Source organism: Pseudorca crassidens, chromosome 9, assembly GCF_039906515.1.
Source record: "Pseudorca crassidens isolate mPseCra1 chromosome 9, mPseCra1.hap1, whole genome shotgun sequence".
In the NCBI taxonomy this organism is placed as follows: Eukaryota; Metazoa; Chordata; class Mammalia; order Artiodactyla; family Delphinidae; genus Pseudorca; species Pseudorca crassidens.
The window spans coordinates 49,674,468-49,694,477 of NC_090304.1; the positions used below are offsets into that span (position 1 = coordinate 49,674,468).

The 20,010-nt window shown below is 46.9% G+C and overlaps 1 protein-coding gene across 7 annotated transcripts in view; it reads right to left on the reverse strand.

Annotated features, from left to right (window-relative positions):
• Positions 1-15,553, reverse strand: part of STIM1 (stromal interaction molecule 1) — a 195,027-nt gene extending 179,474 nt beyond the window's left edge. For 2 of the 7 annotated variants that reach the window (XM_067750125.1, XM_067750129.1), the window contains exon 1: positions 14,214-15,551. In XM_067750125.1, the coding sequence (XP_067606226.1) occupies positions 14,214-14,352 (139 nt within the window). In that variant the 5' untranslated portion in view covers positions 14,353-15,551. Of the gene's footprint in view, positions 1-14,213 lie in introns of all 7 variants that reach the window. The other 5 variants (XM_067750122.1, XM_067750126.1, XM_067750123.1 and 2 more) reach the window with 5 other exon arrangements.
• Positions 15,554-20,010: the final 4,457 nt, after the last annotated feature.

Genomic DNA, 20,010 nt, shown 5'->3' on the forward strand with positions numbered 1-20,010 from the left:
TGACAGGGTATGATGGCTTAGTGTTCCTTCTGCAGCTCCATTTCACACTAGAAAATTAGAGATGTGTGACTGTGGAAAACTCAGCATGTTCCCATACCTGAAAGCCCCAACTGCAGGTGAGTGAGTAGCCTAGGAAGCCTAAAGTGAAAGAAGACCTTCCCTGAGAAACTGTGAGTTTGTCTGCTCTCACTCGGCCAAAATAATCACTGTATATATGGCTCCAACCCATGCCAAAATCCTGGAATAACACCCTCACATAGCACTTGAAGGTTTCACAAAGTGCCTTATCTTCCATTGCCTCCATGAGGTTAATATTCCTTTTATTGCAAATTTGGAAACTAAGGCTCAGAGAAAAAAAGCAACCTGTTCAAGATGTCACAAATGGGGCTTCCCTGGTGGCGCGGTGGTTAAGAATCCACCTGCCAATGCAGGGGACACAGGTTCGAGCCCTGGTCCGGGAAGATCTCACATGCTGCAGAGCAACGAAGCCCGTGTGCCACAACTACTGAGCCCATGAGCCACAACTACTGAGCCCACGAGCCACAACTACTGAGCCTGCGAGCCACAACTACTGAAGCCTGCACGCCTAGAGCCCATGCTCCACAACAAGGGAAGCCACCACAATGAGAAGCCCGCACACCGCAACGAAGAGTAGACCCTGCTCGCCGCAACTAGAGAAAGCCCATGCACACACAGCAACAAAGACCCAAGGCAGCCAAAAATAAATAAAATAAGTAAATTTATATATAAAAAAATGAAAAAAACAAAGATGTCACAAATGGAAAATGGCAAAGCCTGGAGTTGAACCCAGGTATTCCTATCTGCAAGAGTCTCTGATTTTCCTGCAGTGAAGGCTCAGCTTTGTAAGGAAGCTTAATAGCTAAAAACAAGAGACCTGTATTCTCAGACTTGGAATCCACCAAGCAGTTCTTGTATGACCTTTGGCAAATCCCTTCACATCTTTGGGCATCAGAAAACTCATCTGTAAAATGAAGTGATGTAAAACAACCGTAGAGAGAAGACAATTCTTTGGTTCCTAGAGTACTGTGAAGTGTAGCCCTTGCCTAGCACGTCAAAAAAAGTCAACTACCCCCCTAGTCATCACAGCCTAGCACTAGCCCCCTCCTTCAGACTGCCATATATTTTCTGTTACTGGCACCACCAGGCACCTCATTACCCACACGCAAAACATGGCTACATCTTTGCCTCTTTCCTTCCCTCCCTACACTTAAACGCTGAGTCCTACTGATTCTGCCTCCATAGTACACACCTCTCTGCTCATGAACAATTGCAAAGTCTCCTATCTAGACTCCCTGCCTCCAACCTCATCCCACCAATGCATTGTGCGTGTTCTGTGAGATTAATCTGCCCAAAGCAAAACTCAGGTCAAGTCTCTCCCCTGCTCAAAACCTGCAAGGACTACTTACTGCCTACACAGCAAAGTCTGAACTCTTTAGCCAAACACTGAGGCCCTCCATTATCTTTCCTCAATTAATCTTTTTTTGCCTTATTTTATCATACTCTCCTTCATAGATGCCACTCTCCAGCCAACCTGGACTAACCAATGTCCCCTAAAGACTCTTCACTTTGTCTCACTCCATGCCTTTATTCATGACATTTCCTTTGGCTGGAATGCTTCCCAGCCAGAGGAAACCTTATATTTCTGCCTGAAGTACCTGAAGACCTACTAAGCTGCTACCTCCTCCATAAAGCTTCCCTGATCTCTCCAGGCAGAGGTGATCCCATTTTCCAATAGGATCATAGGTATTATTCATAGGGCACTGAAACTAGATTGCCTTGCATGATAAACTGTAAAATGGGAAACCCATTGTGAGGATTAAACAAGATTACGTATGTGAAAGTATCTAACCCAGTCCTGGTATAGAATATGTGCTCAATAAATAGGAGCTCTTATTATGATAAGGAAAAATGTTCGTACACATCTTAACTTCCCTATTATATTCAATCCTTTTACCGGGCAAGGTATAACATACATGTTAAATGTCAGCTGAAGAGGTAAACACTACATAGATACAGACCCTATCCCAAAGCTTGTATCCACAAGAGCTCAACCATAATGCTGTTTTTAGAGGATACAAACTGAACACACAGCACTCTGTAGCTATACACTTCACCAGTGTGATACTCCCATTCAGAATTTATTAAGTGGATACACTTTCTCATTCCCTCCCCCATCCCCTACAAATTCCAATCCCAGGTTATTCCAGGCCACTTAGGCAATAGAACAAACTAATGCCACTAACAGTCTGATAAATTGTACACTTTTCAATCCAAACACACATCTCTACTTAAATTCATATAGCTGTTTCCTTCCTTTCCACAGTTATTAAACAAGAATAGAAACAGCATTGGCCTTTGGGTCAGATAAATCTAAATTCAAATCCTGGCTTAGTCACCTTGGGAAAATTACTTAAATTCTCAGAGTTACAGCTTCCCCATCTATAAAATGAGAAAAATATCCACCTTTAAGGGTTGTTATACAGCTGTAAAGCACCTAGCCCAGGACCTAGAAGATAACAGGTGCTCAATAAATAGCAGTTATCATCATCATTCTTTTTTTTTTTTAATATTTATTTATTTTGGGCTGTGTATTTGGGCTGCTCAATAAATAGCAGTTGTCATCATCATTCTTTTTTTTTTTTAATATTTATTTATTTTGGGCTGTGTTGGGTCTTTGTTTCTGTGAGAGGGCTTTCTCTAGTTGTGGCAAGCGGGGGCCACTCCTCATTGTGGTGCGTGGACCTCTCACTATCTCAACCTCTGTTGTTGCGGAGCACAGGCTCCAGACGCGCAGGCTCAGTAGTTGTGGCTCATGGGCCTAGTTGCTCCATGGCATGTGGGATCTTCCCAGACCAGGGCTCGAACCCGTGTCCCCTGCATTAGCAGGCAGATTCTCAACCACTGCGCCACCAGGGAAGCCCCTCATCATCATTCTTATCATTGAAGTTATTTGAGTTGTCTCAATTACATACTTATCTCTTTAGCAATACACAATATGAGTTTCAGTGAACTTTGCCCTTGTCGGCAAAAGTTTCTTGAAATAAGACCTCCACAAGTCTGAGTACCCAGGTACACACACACACACACACACACAAGCTGCTTTCTAACCGGTGTATGTGTTATGCCTGAAGGGCACCCAGCTCCCCTGGTCCCTACATTCCAGATGCTGGCTCTAGGAACTTGGAAAACACAAACACATTTGCTTTAATGTACACATTGTAGTGATGAGAGCTCCGAGAGCTTCCTACAAGCCCTGAGATGACCCAGAGAGCCAATCAGGAGCACAGCTACTGAATCTCACTGGAGAAAATCAGAGGCACATGAGACTTGGAAGCCTGCCTGCCTGCCTGCCTGCCTGCCTGCCTGCCAGTGAGATTTCTGGTCATTACTTAGGCCAACATTCAACACAAGGCAGCCAGGAGCTCTGTAAAATGGCTAACAGGAAAAGGGACAGGTTTGGCCCAGCGGGGCCATGCTGACAGCACAGCTGACTCTTTTATGCCTCTGCCTCCTTTACCAAGTTCCCCTAGAGGCCCCTCCCCAATGCCTTGAAGGAAAGCTGGTGTGACGTCTGCTCAGGCTGGAGTTCTCTGAGGCCCAGGGAGTTCGCAGAATCAGAGATAACCTTTAAAACACCAGTGATCTTCACTGGACTATCCTACCTCGCTGCTGCAAAGCCCAGCATGAACAAAGGCTCCCTTCTCCATCCCACAAGCCCGGCTAAGGAAAGTAGTTCTGTTCCTTCAGCTGCCTCACATTTGCCCTGTGGTAAACCCAGGGGGTCCATGGAGCCAAAGCCAAGCAGCAGCAGGAGCCAAGGAAGCCCCGCCCACAAGCCTCATCTCAGGCCTCCAGGAGCACAGCCCTGCTCCACTCCTACTACAGCCACCTGCTCAGGGCAGCCAGTGCTATGGCAAACAGAAAAGGCCAGCCAGAGTCAAGGGCCGAACCGTCCCCCAGTGCGACTGGTAACTGTCGCTGCGCGCAGCTTCAGGAGGTACTCAGTAAACAGGGATGAAGTACCAGGCAGCAGAAAAATAGTGAGTGCCCACAGAACACCTCAGAAATCCCCCACGTGAGCTCTACCCCTAATCTCAGGGCACTCTTGTCCAAGCTCGTCACTTGGCACTCTCCCTCCATGACTACTCAATCCAAAGATCAACTCGTTGTTATTCATCCATTTATTCAGCAAATATCTATTGGGCACATACCTTGTGACCCGTACTGTGATAGATACTAAGGACGGGTGCTATGGTCAGAAAAAATAGACATGGCTCTTGCCTTCAAGAGAGAGGAAAATATGCAAAAAAAAAAGGCTTTAAAAGCTATTTCATACAAGTTTTAATCCCATTTTCAAGTGAGGAAACTGTAGTTTGGATCATACTGTCAGTAAGGACTCAAGTCAGTGCCCAGTGCTCTTGATTCCCACATCAGGCTATCTCTTGCTTTAAGAGGCATAAGTAGGGTGTGAAGGGCACAGAGAGTATTGTAGATAGCAAGTGCTACCGGAGTTTGGAAATGAGAGGGAGTTTGTGGCTAGCATTAATGTCAGGGATCACTTCACAGAGGACTCAGAGGTTAGGTAGGAAGGAAGGAGGAGAGGGGAGGACATTCTGGGAGGCAGTAAAATGGCATTCATAAGTAAAGGCAAAAGAGAAGCAGTATAAGGTGTGCTCTGCAGACCAGGACAAAGAAAAAAGCCTGGCTGGGCCAAAATGTAGAGAGGGGAACCGAGGAAGATGAAGTGGGCAAAGTGGTCTGGGGCCGGAACCCTGGGTCAGGAAGGAAACTAGCACCCATAGAGGGATTTTAGGGTTTACACCGTCTCTATTCCAAGCTCCCCAGCAGAAAACAAAAGTACAGTGCTGTTGGCTCATTTCAGGTTTTTCCTTGCAGGTCTCTCACTGAAATAAATCTGCTCCACTCTGATCAACATGACAGGGCCATAGCCATCCCTACTCAAGTCTCGCCTGCCTTAGCAAGTTGTGCCAACACAGGCAAGGCTTTGTCAAATTCTCAGTGCCCAGAAAGGTCCCCCTAGGTGGCCACGAGTAACCCCACAGGGCTTTAGATACATTTACCCTGCCTGCGGAGGCCCCAAATCTATACATAAAGCAACCAGCTGAGCCAAACAATGGTGAGATATGCAGTACGACACTCTGACCCACCTCCTTCGGGAAATCTGCTCTGTACATCAAAACAAACAGATCTCTCCTTGCTTGAATTGAGATTGCCAGGGGAGTACAGAATGCAGACATTAGTCACCATACGCCACAGATATCACTGGGCTTCTTTTTCTGCGCATCATATAAAAGCTCCCTAGCTGGGCAGGGAAGATCCTCAGAAGCAGCACTGACTTTGCATACCCCCCCAGTTCTGCCCAGCACAATTTCTGTGAACACAATACAATATTGTGAACTGCTTTCTGGTTTTCCTCTGTATAGGTCTCAGACCCCCTAACAACCCAAACTGGCTGTGTTAGGGTAAAGAAGCTCCACAACAGAGTGGGAACAGCATGTGAATAATAATCAGACAAAATTAGATTCTGGCCCCAACTGAGACCTTGGGCAAATTTGTTCCTGTCATATGTAGACTGAGGAGTTTAGTTGAGATGGTACTTAAAAGCCCTTCCAACTTTGACACACTAGGATGTGATAGCACCCAACATCAACGGCCCTAAAGGTCAGAGTAAGTTTTTCAGCTGTCAATGTGTAAGTCCCAGTTCAATGCCACTTATAAGTCTAGCTCTCAGAAGGCAAGTTGGGGCAGTAAAGCCTCCAAGGTCAGTGGCTGTACAATGTGCTCCAGAACTAAAGGTACCAAACAAGGAGTTGGGAGGCATGACTAGAACCTAGGATAAAAATCTAGTTTAGAATTGGGTTTAAAACAGGGGAGGAATACAGGTGGAAGGGCCATGTCAACTCTACATGTCAAAGCAATGCGGTCATGCATGAATCAAAAGGACATAATACCAAAGGGAGTACAGAAAGACACCACAAGACTCTAGGAGGCAAGCAAAGGAAGTCAGAGGAAAACTAAGAGGACTCAGCACCCATTGTTCCCAAGATCATGGCCCTAGAATGATGTCACAGGCATCCTCTATGATGGCCCCCAGTGATCCCTACCCTCCTGGTATTCATGCCATTGTATAATCCCTTCACCTTGACTTGTTTCTAACAAATAGAATATGGCAGAAGTTGTGGCACATCAATTGCAAGATTAGGCAATAAAAAGATTGCAGCTCTCATCTTGGGCGCTCCCTCTTGGATCACTTGTCCTGGGGGAAGCCAACTGTCAGGTCATGAGGCAGCCCAGTGCAGAGGCCCATGTGGCAAAGGACCAAGGCCTACCAACATAAATGGTAGCTCATAAATGAGCTTGAAAGTAAATACTCTCCCCGCAGTTGAGCCTTCAGTCCCAGCCCAACAGCTTGACTACAACCTTATGAGAGACCTTGAGCCAGAGGCACCCAGCTAAGCAGCACCCAGATTCCTAACCCACAGAAACTGAAAATAATAAATGTTTACTATTTTAAGCCTCTGCATTTAAGGATAATTTGTTATGTACCAATACAGGTAGGGACTAGGCCCATCTGGTCAGCCGTTTCAAGTCTGCAGGTGGGGCTAGGGAAGTGGTTACAGCCAGCAAAAGGAAGGGGATATAGGCCGGAAATAAGGTGAAATACTAGCACCCAGACTTTATCAACAGCTTCCCTATGGCCTAGAGTAAGCTTTGAGTAAAAGCCTAATTTGGCCACACGCAGGGTTCATATAAGTCTGGTGGGTACACCTGATGTAAAACAATGGCACTACAGCAGTTCCAGAGAAGCAACTTCCATTAGAGAGGCGCAACCGTAAGAAGACACTCAGATTCTGACTGAGGCTTTTCCAGGCCCATAAAAGCAGAGGTTGTGAGGACCCCACTATCCCTAATTGTGTGGTACTTTAGAGTTTATAAAGCCCTTTCACCACATAAGTTATCTCATTTGATCCTCACTACAAATCTATTCATTAAGGTTATGCTCTTTCTACAAATGAAAAAACTAAGGCTGAGAGAGGCAAAGTGACTTACCCTCTGCAAGGTCCACAGACAGTAAGAAAAAAAGCTGGAACTCTGAAGCTCCCCTAAATCCAGATATTTATGTCTGCTGGCTGTGGCCAACTGAGACCCTTTTGCCAACCAAAGCCAATCATCTCATCTGAGCTTCTACCCAGCCCCACCCACTCATTTCCCAACTCTCTCCTCCCCACTACACATAGGTCTTTTGTGGAACTAGACAGTTTCCCAGCTACTCCCAACCGCATTCTCATGCTAAGGCCTGCAACAATAAGAGTCTGGTTTCTTTAAAATCCTAGACAAACTTCTTCCAAGCAAAATGAGGCCATTGGACTCAAACTGATCTGGATGACTTTTTTAACAAAAGCAAAAAACAAGAAATTCTATTTTTTGTTTGTTTGTTTGTTTTGCCTCACCACATGGCTTGCAGGATCTTAGTTCCCCGAACAGGGATCGAACCTGGACCCCAGCAGTGAAAGCACAAGAGTCCTAATCACTGGACCACCAGGGAATTCCCAAAAAATGAGAAATTCTAGAACAGTGAACTTTCTAAATAAGTGAAGCTTACTTCTTCCACTTTACCTAACCCTTTCGAAGTAAAACTTCTTCAACTTCCAACCTAGTAAACTACAGTTGAAAAAGAACCAGACAATAAATCCCCTTCAATTCAGTTTTACAAACTCTACAGTATGTAAAGTATACCATGTGCCAAGGCTTGTGCTAGGAGCTTCCTGTCCTAACCCTCGAGGAGTTTTTTTCAAGGAAGGCCGGCACATACACAGGTAACTCCAACAGGGTAGCATGATTGGTAAGATTATAGACTCCATCATCCTCCAGAGCAGCACTTTGTCATAGGTGACAAGACTACTCAAACACCTTTGTTAGCACAGCTATGGCCAGACCATTGAGGCTAAGGCTCTGTATGCCAGATTGGTGAGGGACACACTGACAGGTACTGTGTTTTGATAAAAACAACAAGGGCTTGATACACAGATCCCCAGAGTTATGGTTCTGATCCTGCCACTTTTTAGTTATGTGACAAAGAACACAAATTTCTCAGCTACGAATTCTTCACCTTTAAAATGGGCATAATGGGAATTCCCTGGTGGTCCAGTGGTTAGGACTCCATGCTTCCACTGCACGGCGCAGGGGTTCAATCCCTGGTTGGGGAAGTAAGATCCTGCATGTCACGTGGCTCGGCCAAAAAAAATGGGCATAATAATAAAAACAGGTATACCTACTTCCAAAGTTGAGGATAAGATAAAATAATACGGGCTTCCCTGGTGGTGCAGTGGTTGAGTCCGCCTGCCGATGCAGGGGACACGGGTTCGTGCCCTGGTCCGGGAAGATCCCACATGCTGCGGAGCGGCTGGGCCCGTGAGCCATGGCTGCTGAGCCTGCGCATCCGGAGCCTGTGCTCCGCAACGGGAGAGGCCACAACAGTGAGAGGCCCACGTACCGCAAAAAAAATTAAAAATTTAAAAAAAAATAAATAAAATAAAATAAAATAGTACATTGAAAAGGGATAAACAGATCTGAACTTGGATGAAAATACAAAGTGCCCTGGGTGAGCAACACCATGAAGGGTTGCTGAAAAGCCCAGAATGTGTACCAAGATATATGAGAAGGTATGAAAGGAAGAGAGAAAATATGATCCATTCAAACAGGCCCTGATTTCAGCTTTTCCAACAAACTTTAACAGAAATTTTAGGCTGGGCACAATAAAAACAGAGATAAATAAAATACAACCCCTCCTTTCTTCCACAAAGAGCTTACACTTGTAAGTGAGCAAATATATGTACAGTGTGCTATGTGTTAAATTAGAAATTTATACAAAATATCCAGGGGGTAATAAAGAAAGCTCTGTATTGTTATTACTTGATTTCTTACACTGTGTTATGGGCACAGGCGTATTCAATGTATTATTCTTTATACTTAGTTGTATATCTTAATAGTTCATAATTTTTTTTTGATCAGCAGTAACAAAAAAAGAAAGCTCTGTTGGAGACCCAGTTTGGTATCTTTCACTCTCCCAAAAACTTTGACAGCCAGAACTGCTGGGTTTCCTGGAGAATCATTTCTCACAGAAAGCAGTATACCACAGCCTGCCCATGAAGTCACTCAGCACTGTATCTCAAAGCCACTCAGCAGGAAATGAGGGGCCCCCTGGGGCTCAAACTCAAGTCCTGTGAAGACCTAGGAAACCCTCCCATCAGGACCTCATCCCTTCCTTGTCAGAGAACAGGAGTTCTTAGCATGATGGCTCCACATTCCTAAGGAGCCCATGAGAAGAATTGGGGGGGGGGGGTGTGATTTGGATGGGAAAGAAATTACATCTTTATTTTCAACATTCTCTTACTGAAAGTTAGCATTTCCTTCAATCATACATAATAACCAACCATAATATTATTAGCACTACCTATGATTTTGTCACCAACAGAAAGTACAGACATTTTCATGTCACATTACATTGGTATAGATATCTCCAAATATTATTCATAATCATCATTACTTCAAAATTACAGTAGTTATGAGACCTGCCACAGACCACACGTGACTGCAGTCTTCCTGTCTACCAGCCCTCATGCGAGGTAGTTGGCCAACTGTGAAGCAACTCTGCCCAGTTATTGTTCAGCCGCCAGTGAGACCCCATGTGCTCACACTGGTGATCCAGACCTCTACAATGCCCCCTTCCCTCCAACAATCCCCAAGTCAGACCACTCCCCACCCCGTTCTCTTATGCCTCCGCACAACCCCTCCTTCCAGGAAGCCCTCCCCAGCCACCTTAGCCTAGCTCAGCCCACGCAGAGCTCTTGTAATCCTTAGCCTACACTGTCTACCCTGCTTGGTTTTGTGCTTCATTAAGCTTGTGCATTATGTTGTATTTAATAGTCTCTAAATATATATCCCTACCCCCACCCCCAAACTAGACTACTTTGGTAGCCCTAAATTCCTTCCATAGTACAAAGCAAGCAGTAAGCACTCATTACAGACTTGTGGATTGAATAACTGATTACGCCAGGGTCCCTGACTCAAATGTCTTAGTCTAGTTCTACTAATAACCCATTGTGGAATTTCTATGTGACGCCTCTCTGGACATCAGTTTCCTCATATGTAAAAATAAATAAGTTGAACTAACTGATGTTTCCACCTCTTAACTTTTGAATTAGGCAACCACTTTTTATCTCCCCAAGATCTGAGAAAAATTATGGAGGAAACTGAGAAGCCTCCCCCAGCTCTCCCAGGCAGGGTTAGTCACTTGCTCCTCTGGGCTTCCCACAGCCTTTTGTATGCATATATCATACCTCTACTACAGCGCTTATCACAAAGTTCTGAAAGAGTGTATAACCTAGTGGCTGAGGTGGAGGTGGGGATAAGAGTCAGACTGCCTGGGTTCAAATTCTGGCTCTATTCCCTACTATCTGTATAACCTTGGGTAATTTACTTGACCTCTCTATGATTTCAGTTCCTCACTTATAAAACAGGGATAATACCAAGCACACAGGATGGCTGTAAGAATTAAAAAGAATAAAATGTTTGGAATAGTGCCTGCCACACAGTAGGCACTAAAAAATGTCAGTTGCTATTATTGTTGATGTTACTGATGTTATTAATGTCTTGCTAGGCACTGGGTTCCTACTTCAGCTGGATCTCTGTCCTCTTCCCGTTCTCCATCACAGTACTCTGTTTATGTTTTCTTCCACAAAAATTACAAGACACTATATTTATTTATGTATTTATTTTCTATCTCCCCACTAGACTGTAAACTCCATGAGGGCAGAGAACATGTCTGTTTTGTTCATCCTTTAATTCCCAACACCAAACACAGTGCCTGGCCCAGAGCAGGCACTCAAATATATGCTGAATACACAGCACGTGAGCTGACACTGTTCAATGTTTGCTGAATAAATTAACCTGGTTAAGGATGATTGTCAAAGCTGAGGTGTGGGTGCAGATGATGTCCTAGCTGCCCCAGGATTAGTGTGACCCTCTGCCCATCCCCCAATATTAGCCTCAGCCAAGCCGCACCCACCTGCCCTTGGCTCCAATCCAGTTCCGGGAACCACCCTCAGCTAAAATTAGCATAGCCACCAAGATGGCCAGGCCATTTATAGCCTTGGAGGCAGCAGCAACTAGCTGGGTGGGCAGGCAAGACTCTGGCCTCCCACTCCATTAGGGGTGAATTGAGAAGCCAACCTGCACTCCATAAACTGCCTAGAGGCCTATCCTCCAAAGCCCAGTTCTAGTTATACTGAGTAGAACTACAGTTCCTGAGTAGAGGTCCTCAACCAACACTGGCAGTCACAACTCCAGACTCACGTGGGACCCCTCACACACATTCTGCAGGAAACATTTTTAGTTGCTGGAGGCAATGAGTCCAGAGTCTAAGGGAGGTTCCAAGCATCAATTCCAGGCAGTTTCAGAAGTGCAGGCTTCAGAGCAGCACAGTCAAGCACAGATCTTTACTGAGAAAGTAACTTAGCACAACTGGGTATACAGGCATCAAAGAGCCAGAAGGTGACAGGAATGGCCTCTCCCAATGAGAAGGCCTTCTAGCAGAGCACCTGCCTTCCCTGGAGGGGCAGACCTTTAAGATAGCCATGTACATCCAACAAGAGAAAAAATGCAATTTTCTGGCCCCTGCAGAAGACCCTCCAGAGGAGAAAAAGACAGCCTTTTTTTGGATCTCTGCTACAGAGTCACCAGGGGCTGCCTAACTAACTCACCAAGAGGAAAGTAACATTCTCTTGGCCTTACCTAGTGCTCCTTTAACAGGGCAGGGCCTGAGAAGACAGAAGAAGTCTAGGACTTAAGAATCAGAAAACGTGGGACTTCCTTGGTGGTCCAGTAGTTAAGACTTTGTCTTCCAATGCAGAGGGTGCGGGTTCAATCCCTGGTCAGGGAGCTAAGATCCCACATGCCTTGCAGCCAAAAAACCAAAACATAAACAGAAGTAATATTGTAACAAATTCAATAAAGACTTTAAAAATGGTCCACATCAAAAAAATCTTTTAAAAAAAAATCAGAAAACTGAGCATAGGACTCAATTTCTTCAACAATAAAAATGGGGATAATACCACCTGCCCTGCATTCTAATAGAGCAATTGCGAGACTATGGGAAAAACAGCTGTGTAAAATACAAACTTTAGAGAACATACAAATTGACTAGATATGTTGAGTCTGATTTAGAAAAGTGGAAGCTTTAAGGGTAAGTAAAACTCCTGTGTTCTGAGGATACAGAGGGACTGGAAAGGCTACAAGAGTTCCTGGCTGTGTAGACAGCTCCTCACCAAATCCTTTAGAAGAGCCCCGTCCATGAGCCCAGTCCACCTCTTTGCAAAAATGAGTTCTTATCTGAGTCAAAGTCCCAGACAGGCCCAAGGTGATAACCTACCAGAACAACAGTGCTGGGGCCTCCAGGTTACCACAAACTATAGTCATTCCCAGCACCTAGGGTCTCTGAGATTTCCTCCCTGGGCTTCAATATTACTGTGACAATAGAAACTAATTTCTGAACTGAGAGGAAGAAAAGACCAAAAGAGAAGCCTAAGTAGTATAATCAACATAGCCAAGCCTCTAAAATATGTTGTGTGGAGGGCTGTCTCCATAAGCTCAAGCCAGGGGCTGCTTACGAGGGATGCTGGAGTGCCTCTTACCTATGGCATGTACAAACACACAAATCTTCCTGACAGCTAGCTAATGCCTAAATTCAAAACTTCATCTCTTTTAGCACTGTGTCTAAAATAAAGAACACTTCCTCCCCCCCAAAAGAAAATTCATTTTATGTCAGGCACTCATATTTTAGGGTGAAAAAAGGACATATTATCAGTTACAAACAGGGATGTCACTGGGACAGCAGAGATGCTCCTCAGGTCTTCTGCACAGTTTGACCTACATCTGCCTTCATAGCCCAATGACAGCCAAGCTTTGAGCTAGGGTTCAGGGGCCAAGGAGACACTGTATGGAGAAACAGGATTAATATGCAAGAAGGACCTATCTTCAAAGCAACAGCCTAGGTGCCATGCTTGTACATAGGGCAACCCTGGCCTCACTTGGAAGCCAACCCTTGGGGTACCTGCAGTCACACCCAGCCCAGTCAAGGAATTTAAAAGGGGGTTTCCTAAGAAAGGGTCTAGCACCAAAGCCAGCCTCTGGATCCATCCATGAAACTTCCTGGCCACCATGATTTACGCTTCCTTTTCCTCCTTGTATCAACAGGTATTCACTGCAGCGTCCCCTCACTTGAGCTTGCCCCGCCGTAGAAAGAACCCAGCTATAAACTCTCCTCATTCTGCATCTCACTACTTTGGGCAGATCACAGTGACCGGGTGAGAGAAACAGGGATCAAAAACTGAATACCTCTAAGCCTTGTGTAAAACAACTGCATTTTAAAAGTGCTCTTTCTTCTGCAACAATACCAGGGCTCCTACTGTTTGACAAGCCTCCATAAGTGCATAGGAAAAACCAGGACAGATCAAAAATATTGTACAATTCCTACCCTCATCAGTCAGAAGAAACAGAATAAGTCAACAAGTGGTCCCAGGAATTACATCATGCCCATGTCAACAAAAGGCCATTTAACTCCCTGGTGGTAAATAGGATTCCATCTAAGGAACTGCCTTGATATTTCAAATGGGCACAGCTAGAAGACAGCAGATTACCTAAGGGAAGGGAGAGAATAGGGTCCCCACGCTCATTGGAATAGAAAGGCACACCTCGACACTAAGTTAGAGAGTAATAGAGTTGGCCCAGTCCTGACTCTTCCTACCCAACCCAAGTAGCCTCAGCCTCCCCTGTGCTGCCAAGTGCTGAAACTGGCCAAGAGCAACAGACTTATCATCTGCCCAGGGCATCAGTCCAGACAAGTAGTCATGAGAAGGGGTCTTGACTTGCTGATCTGAAAGGCCAAGGTGCCCCAAAAGCAAAGCTCTTTCCACTGCCAACAAAAGATATCCTGAGGAGGGATGAGGAAAGTTGTTCAAGAGAGACAAAGACATTAGAAGGGAAAGAACTCTTTGGACTACTAAGAACAGGCAGTGCCATGTGTGGGTCTGCCATCAATCGCAGGTGTATAAACCTAGGGTTCGACTTCCCCACTTGGGCAACTCAGTTCTTGTCCGTGGCCAAGGCCTTACCTGCTACAGTGGACTCCTCAGAACTGGCCCCCGAGCCGGTTCCCGTCGTCTTCTCGCTGTGGCTTTGGCTGAGGCTCTGGCCGTGATGCAGGAGAAGCCCCCAGAGGAGCCACAGGGCAAGACGGGCGCACACATCCATGACTCCAGGTCTCAGTCAACATGCGCCTGATGTAGATTCCTCAGGATCCCAGAGGCAAAGCTGGGAGCCCGGGAGTGCAGCTGACGGTCCTGGAACCCCAGGCAAGATGCCCTCGAGGTGCCGCAGCTGTCCAGCCACCCGTGAGTCTGCCTCCTCAGACAGCCAAAGGTCAAGTGCTCCAAGTTTGGGCGCGGGAGGAGGGCCGGCGCCTCGGGTCCAACAGTGGGTCCGCCGGAGCTGCGACGGCCTGAGTACCCGGTCGGCTCGGGCCGCTTCCGGAGAGTTTGGACAGGGTGGCCGCGGAGCCGGTGTCAGCTCCGCAGCCGGCTACACCCCTGCCGGAGGGGGCGGGCGGGCGGGACCTCCAGCGGGCACCGGAGTGGGGGAGGGAAAGAAGGGAGGGAAAGAGGGGGGCACCTGGCCTCGCACCGCCGAGAATCGGCGAGGGGCACAGGTTCGGGAAGGGCGTGCGACTTCCAGGCCCCCGCGGGCGCAGGCGGCTCGGGGATCCCAGGCCTCCTAGGCCGAGGTCAGTGCTCCCGCCCAGTCCCGTGCCCAGGCGGCCGGCGGTGCCCAGGTTCAGCAGGCGGACGCGCACGGGCCAGGCCCGGGACAGAGGCTCCCCGGCGAGCGGGCGGGAGGCGCGGGGCGGGCCCGGGGCGGGCGGGGGCGTGCTCTCCCGCAGGCCCGCCCCGCGCCGCCCGGCCCCCAGCGAAGCCCGAGCCCGCCCCAGCGCCCGGCTTACCCCGGAATAACCTGTTAGAGACAGCCGCCCGGCACCCCCAGACCCCGGAGGGCTCTCCCGGCTCTCGGCCCGCTCTAGTCTCCGCCAGGACCCCTCTCCCCAGCCAAGGGTCGGGTCCCGGCCTCCCTTTCCCCCACGAGAGCCCCTCCCGCACTAACAGCCCGCGAACGAGCGGGCGGGCCCCTGACACGCAGTCGCTCAGGTAACCCAGGCCTGCGGCGGCAGCGACGATGACAGTAGCTGCCCTGCCCGATCTCCGGGCCTCGGTGCTGCTCCACTCGCCCAAGCTCTAGAGCTGGTCAGGGCAAAGACCCTCGGTACCACGACTGCCGCCCGGGGCTGCCTGAGGCGACAACTGCCCAGCCCGGTTCGGCCGGGGGTCCCATTGCCAGCCCCCCACTCCAGGCCGGTATCCCAGGCTCCGCCCTCCCCGCCGCGCCTTGCAACCAATCCGCTTCCGCCTCTCTGCAGCTTAGGAACCCTCGCGCTTCGTCACCCGTGTGCAGCGGCCCCTGGCGGGCAAATCTGGGCGCTGCGAACAGGGCCCGAGCTCGTTGGGAGGCCCTGCCCCTTTGCAGAGGATTGAGGAATAGAGCTAGGACCCGCCCCGGGGGAGGCCCATTAGGGCCTGCTAGTGGTTTCGGAGGAAATGATGCCAGAAAATACACGAAGCGTCCAAACCACTGTAGGTAAAATTGCCCTACACATACCGTAAGTCTTGGCTAAATGACCCCATCTGCCTACCTGACGCCCCCTCCCCGCCTCATCCAAGCTAAGTCGGATGCCCTCCCTTAACTCTCACAGCCCGTTTTCCTAACCCCCCCTCCAAATACCCTCCCCTCTGAGGTTTTTGCGGGTAGGGCCTGTGGCTGGTTCCTCCCTGCATCTCACTCTCCCAGCTCTCTGTGTGGCTTGGGGGTGTTAGCGACTTGAGAATGAGTGCCCCCATAAAGAGGGAGTTGAGCCTGGGCCTCCTTCAACAGAGCCTGCACTTCCTGTTCTCAAGTGTGCTGTCAGCAAATCTTTACTGAAACCTGCTCTGTGCCCTACCCTGTCCTTGGCACCTGAGGCAGAGGAAGGGATTAGGCCCCGTCCCCACTCTGACAGTGCTAAGCCAGCTACCTGTTCTGAGCAAGGCTTCTGAAGACCGGGAACACGGATTTGCCCAATAGCTGCCTGGCTTAAGGGTTAGGCTGTCGATATAAAAACACACGTCTGACGTCATCTACTACCACTCTTCCCACTCTCTTATTAAACGTCAGTCGCACTGGCCTTCTTTAAGTTTCTCAAACACATGGAACATCAGCCACCTCCCGGCCCTTGTATCGGCTGTTGCTTCTACCTGAAACCGTCTCCCCTCCTGGCCTCCCCATCAACTCCCTCGTATGGCTGGCCTCTCATTCTTTCAGATGCAGTTCAAGATCTTCTCAGAAAATCCTACTCTGACTGCCACCTCAGGTCCACAATTGGACCATACTCATATCTGCCTTCCCCCGCCCCATAGGATTGTGACTTTTCAGAGGTCAGGGGCTGTGCCTTATTCATCTCTGGGAAATGGCCATCCAGCCATAGGCCCTGTACATCGTAAGTGCTCAATAAAAGCTGGTTGACATGAGTTAATTCATTTGATCATGCAAATATTTATTGAGTAACAACTGTGTTGCTGGGAAATTGGCCCTAACAGAAGATGAGCCCCTGATCTAGGTTCTACTAGACCTACACTCGGAACCAGGAGTCTGAAATTCAAATGGAAAATGGGAAAATAGCTAATATTATTGAGAGAAGTAGGTGCGAGTAATAGGGAGTGGTAGGGACTGGGGCACACTGGTAAGCAGGCAAGAAGGTGAACTCAGTATTGCTGGATCATCTTTAAGAGAAGATGGCAATCTGGACTTTTAAATGATGTAGCCCCTTTATCAACACAGACCTACTGTATAGCACAGGGAGCTCAATATTCTGTAATAACCTATATGGGGAAAGAATCTGAAAAATAATGGATATATGTATAACTGAACCACTTTGCTGTACACCTAAAACTAACACAACATTGTAAATCAGCTATACCCCAATATAAAATAAAAATTAAATTTTAAAAATAAATTTTTTTTGATGTTGGGGGTAAGAGTTTTTATTAATTAATTTATCTATTTTTGCTGTGTTGCGTCTTCGTTTCTGTGCGAGGGCTTTCTCTAGTTGTGGCAAGCGGGGGCCGCTCTTCATCGCGGTGCGCAGGCCTCTCACTATCGCGGCCTCTCTTGTTGCGGAGCACAGGCTCCAGATGCACAGGCTCAGTAGTTGTGGCTCACGGGCCTAATTGCTCCGCGGCATGTGGGATCCTCCCAGACCAGGGCTCGAACCCGTGTCCCCTGCATTAGCAGGCAGATTCTCAACCACTGCGCCACCAGAGAAGCCAAAAAAATAAATTTAAAAAAATCAAAACAGAAAAAAAAATGATATAGCCCTTTAAAAATGATATAGCCCTACATCTATAGCATAAATTGATCACTCAGACTACAAGTTTATAATTTCTGCCTAAGCCAACCCACCTGCCTGTGTACTCATTTGTCAAAGAGAACACACAAGAAAAAAGAAAAATAAATCATGCTTAATACAACCTCCTTTATACTCAAGTGCATCTTTCTCTTAGCTACCATGTGAGTTCTTTGGGGGTATGGTTGCAAAACCCATGTGGTACAAAGAGCCTGGGTCTTGGAGACAGGAAGCAAGGGTCTATTACCAATTCACACCAAGACCTTGAAACTCTCAGAGCCTGCTGCATTTCCTGTGAGGCTAAAATGGTCTCCAGGAACTAAAAACAGAATTACCATATGCTGCAACAATTCCACTTCTGGGCGTATGCCAAAAAAAATTGAAAGCAGGGTCTCAAAGAGATATCTGTACACCCATATTCATAACAACACTCTTCACAATAGCCAAACGCAACCCAAGTAAGTGTCCACGGATGGATGACTATATAAACAAACTGTGACAAATATATATATATATATATATATATATGCAATGGAATATTATTCGGCCTTTAAAAGGAAGGAAATTCTCCATGCTACACATGAATGAACCTCAAGGACATTATGCTAAGTGAAATAAGTTGGTCACAAAAGGACAAATACTGTATGATTCCACTTATATAAGGTTCCTAGAGTAGTGAAATTCATAGAGACAGAAAGCAGGATAGTGGTCACCAGGGGCTGGGGGGAGAAGAGGATAGGGAATTGTTTAGTGGATATGGTTTCCATTTTGCAAGATGAAAAGAGTTCTGGAAACTGGTTGCAAAACAATGTGAATGTACTTAATACACTTAAAATGTAAATTTTATATTATGTGTATTTTACCACAGTTAAAAATAAAAGTAAAAATAAATGGTGTCTGGGAGCAAAAGCCATGGCCTGGACATTAGGAGAAACATTCTTGTCTCATCTCTGCCTCCAAGATCATGATGTGACATCAGAAAAGCCAGTGCCCCTCTGGATCTCAGTCTCCCCAACTATAGGATGGGTAGGGACCAGATTATTGATCCAGTTCAGCTTTAATATTCTATAAGGTAGGAAAATCCTGAGACCTCGTGGATCTTCCTGGATCAGAAGCTGTGACTCTCACCTCAGTAGACCCTAGATTGGGTCCTCATGTAAGTGTAGCCTCTGCAAGAAGCCCTCACCACATTGTGTCTCAGGAGGAAATTGAGAGCTTGGTTTTGTTTTGTTTTTTTCATCTCTGTGTCTTTTTGAAACCTATACACCAAGCCTTTACCGTGTGCCAGGAATATCTCCCTTGCATCACTCTTAGGGCCTTGCTCCTAATAGATATTCTGCAGATGTTGGTTAAATCAAACCGGATTAACAATTCTTACGCCTCTATTCTACTATTTGCAAGAGCGTTCACATCTATTATCTTATTTCTCTCTCACAAAACCTCTGCTAGATAAGTCAGAGACTATACTTATTTTACAGATGAGGAAACTGAGCCTAAGAAGAAGTGACAACCACATCAAGTTCTCTTTCTCCTCTGGGATTTCCTCCCTATCCTTCAAGTCTCAGTTCAAGTGATACAAATCAGCCATACCTTGATCACTGATGACAGCATAGCATGAACCAAAAGTTATGATTAGTCAAAAAAAAAAAAAGAGCCAGCTCAAAAGTCACCTCCCTTCTTTTCCCACCTTCCCTGACTTACCCTGTCTCTCCAGTCTCCTGCTACTCTAAGTACCTTAGAGTACTTATATAACTGAATTATGATTATCCAATAAGTATTTATCTTCCCCATTAGCTCCTGAGTTTATCAAGGACTTCATTTCTTTTTTTTCTGTTTTTTTAATTTTTTGGCCCCATGGCACATTATGTGGAATCTTAGTTCCCCAACCAGGAATCAAACCCACACCCCCTGCATTGGAAGCGTGGAGTCTTAACCGCTGGACCACCAGAGAAGTCCCAGGACTTCTTTTCATTTATTTATTTATTTATTTTTTGCGGTACACAGGCCTCTCACTGTTGTGGACTCTCCCGTTGTGGAGCACAGGCTCCGGACGCGCAGGCTCAGCGGCCATGGCTCACGGGCCCAGCTGCTCCACAACATGTGGGATCTTCCCAGACCAGGGCACGAACCCGTGTCCCCTGTATCGGCAGGCGGACTCTCAACCACTGTGCCACCAGGGAAGCCCCTTTTCATTTATCTTTGTATTCTCCCAAGATAGGACTGTACCCAGTACAGAGATGGTACTCAGTAAGAGTAAACGAATGAACGATGAGTGTTCTGTACAGCAGCTTAGCTGTCCTTTCTCTCACAGGGTTTCTGATTACCAACAGCTTTCATTTGGAAAGTGAGAGAATCTTCAAGAGAATCTTCAGTAGAAGTGTACTAAAAGAGTCCGAAATCTCCTGCTCAGAAAAGTTTAGGAA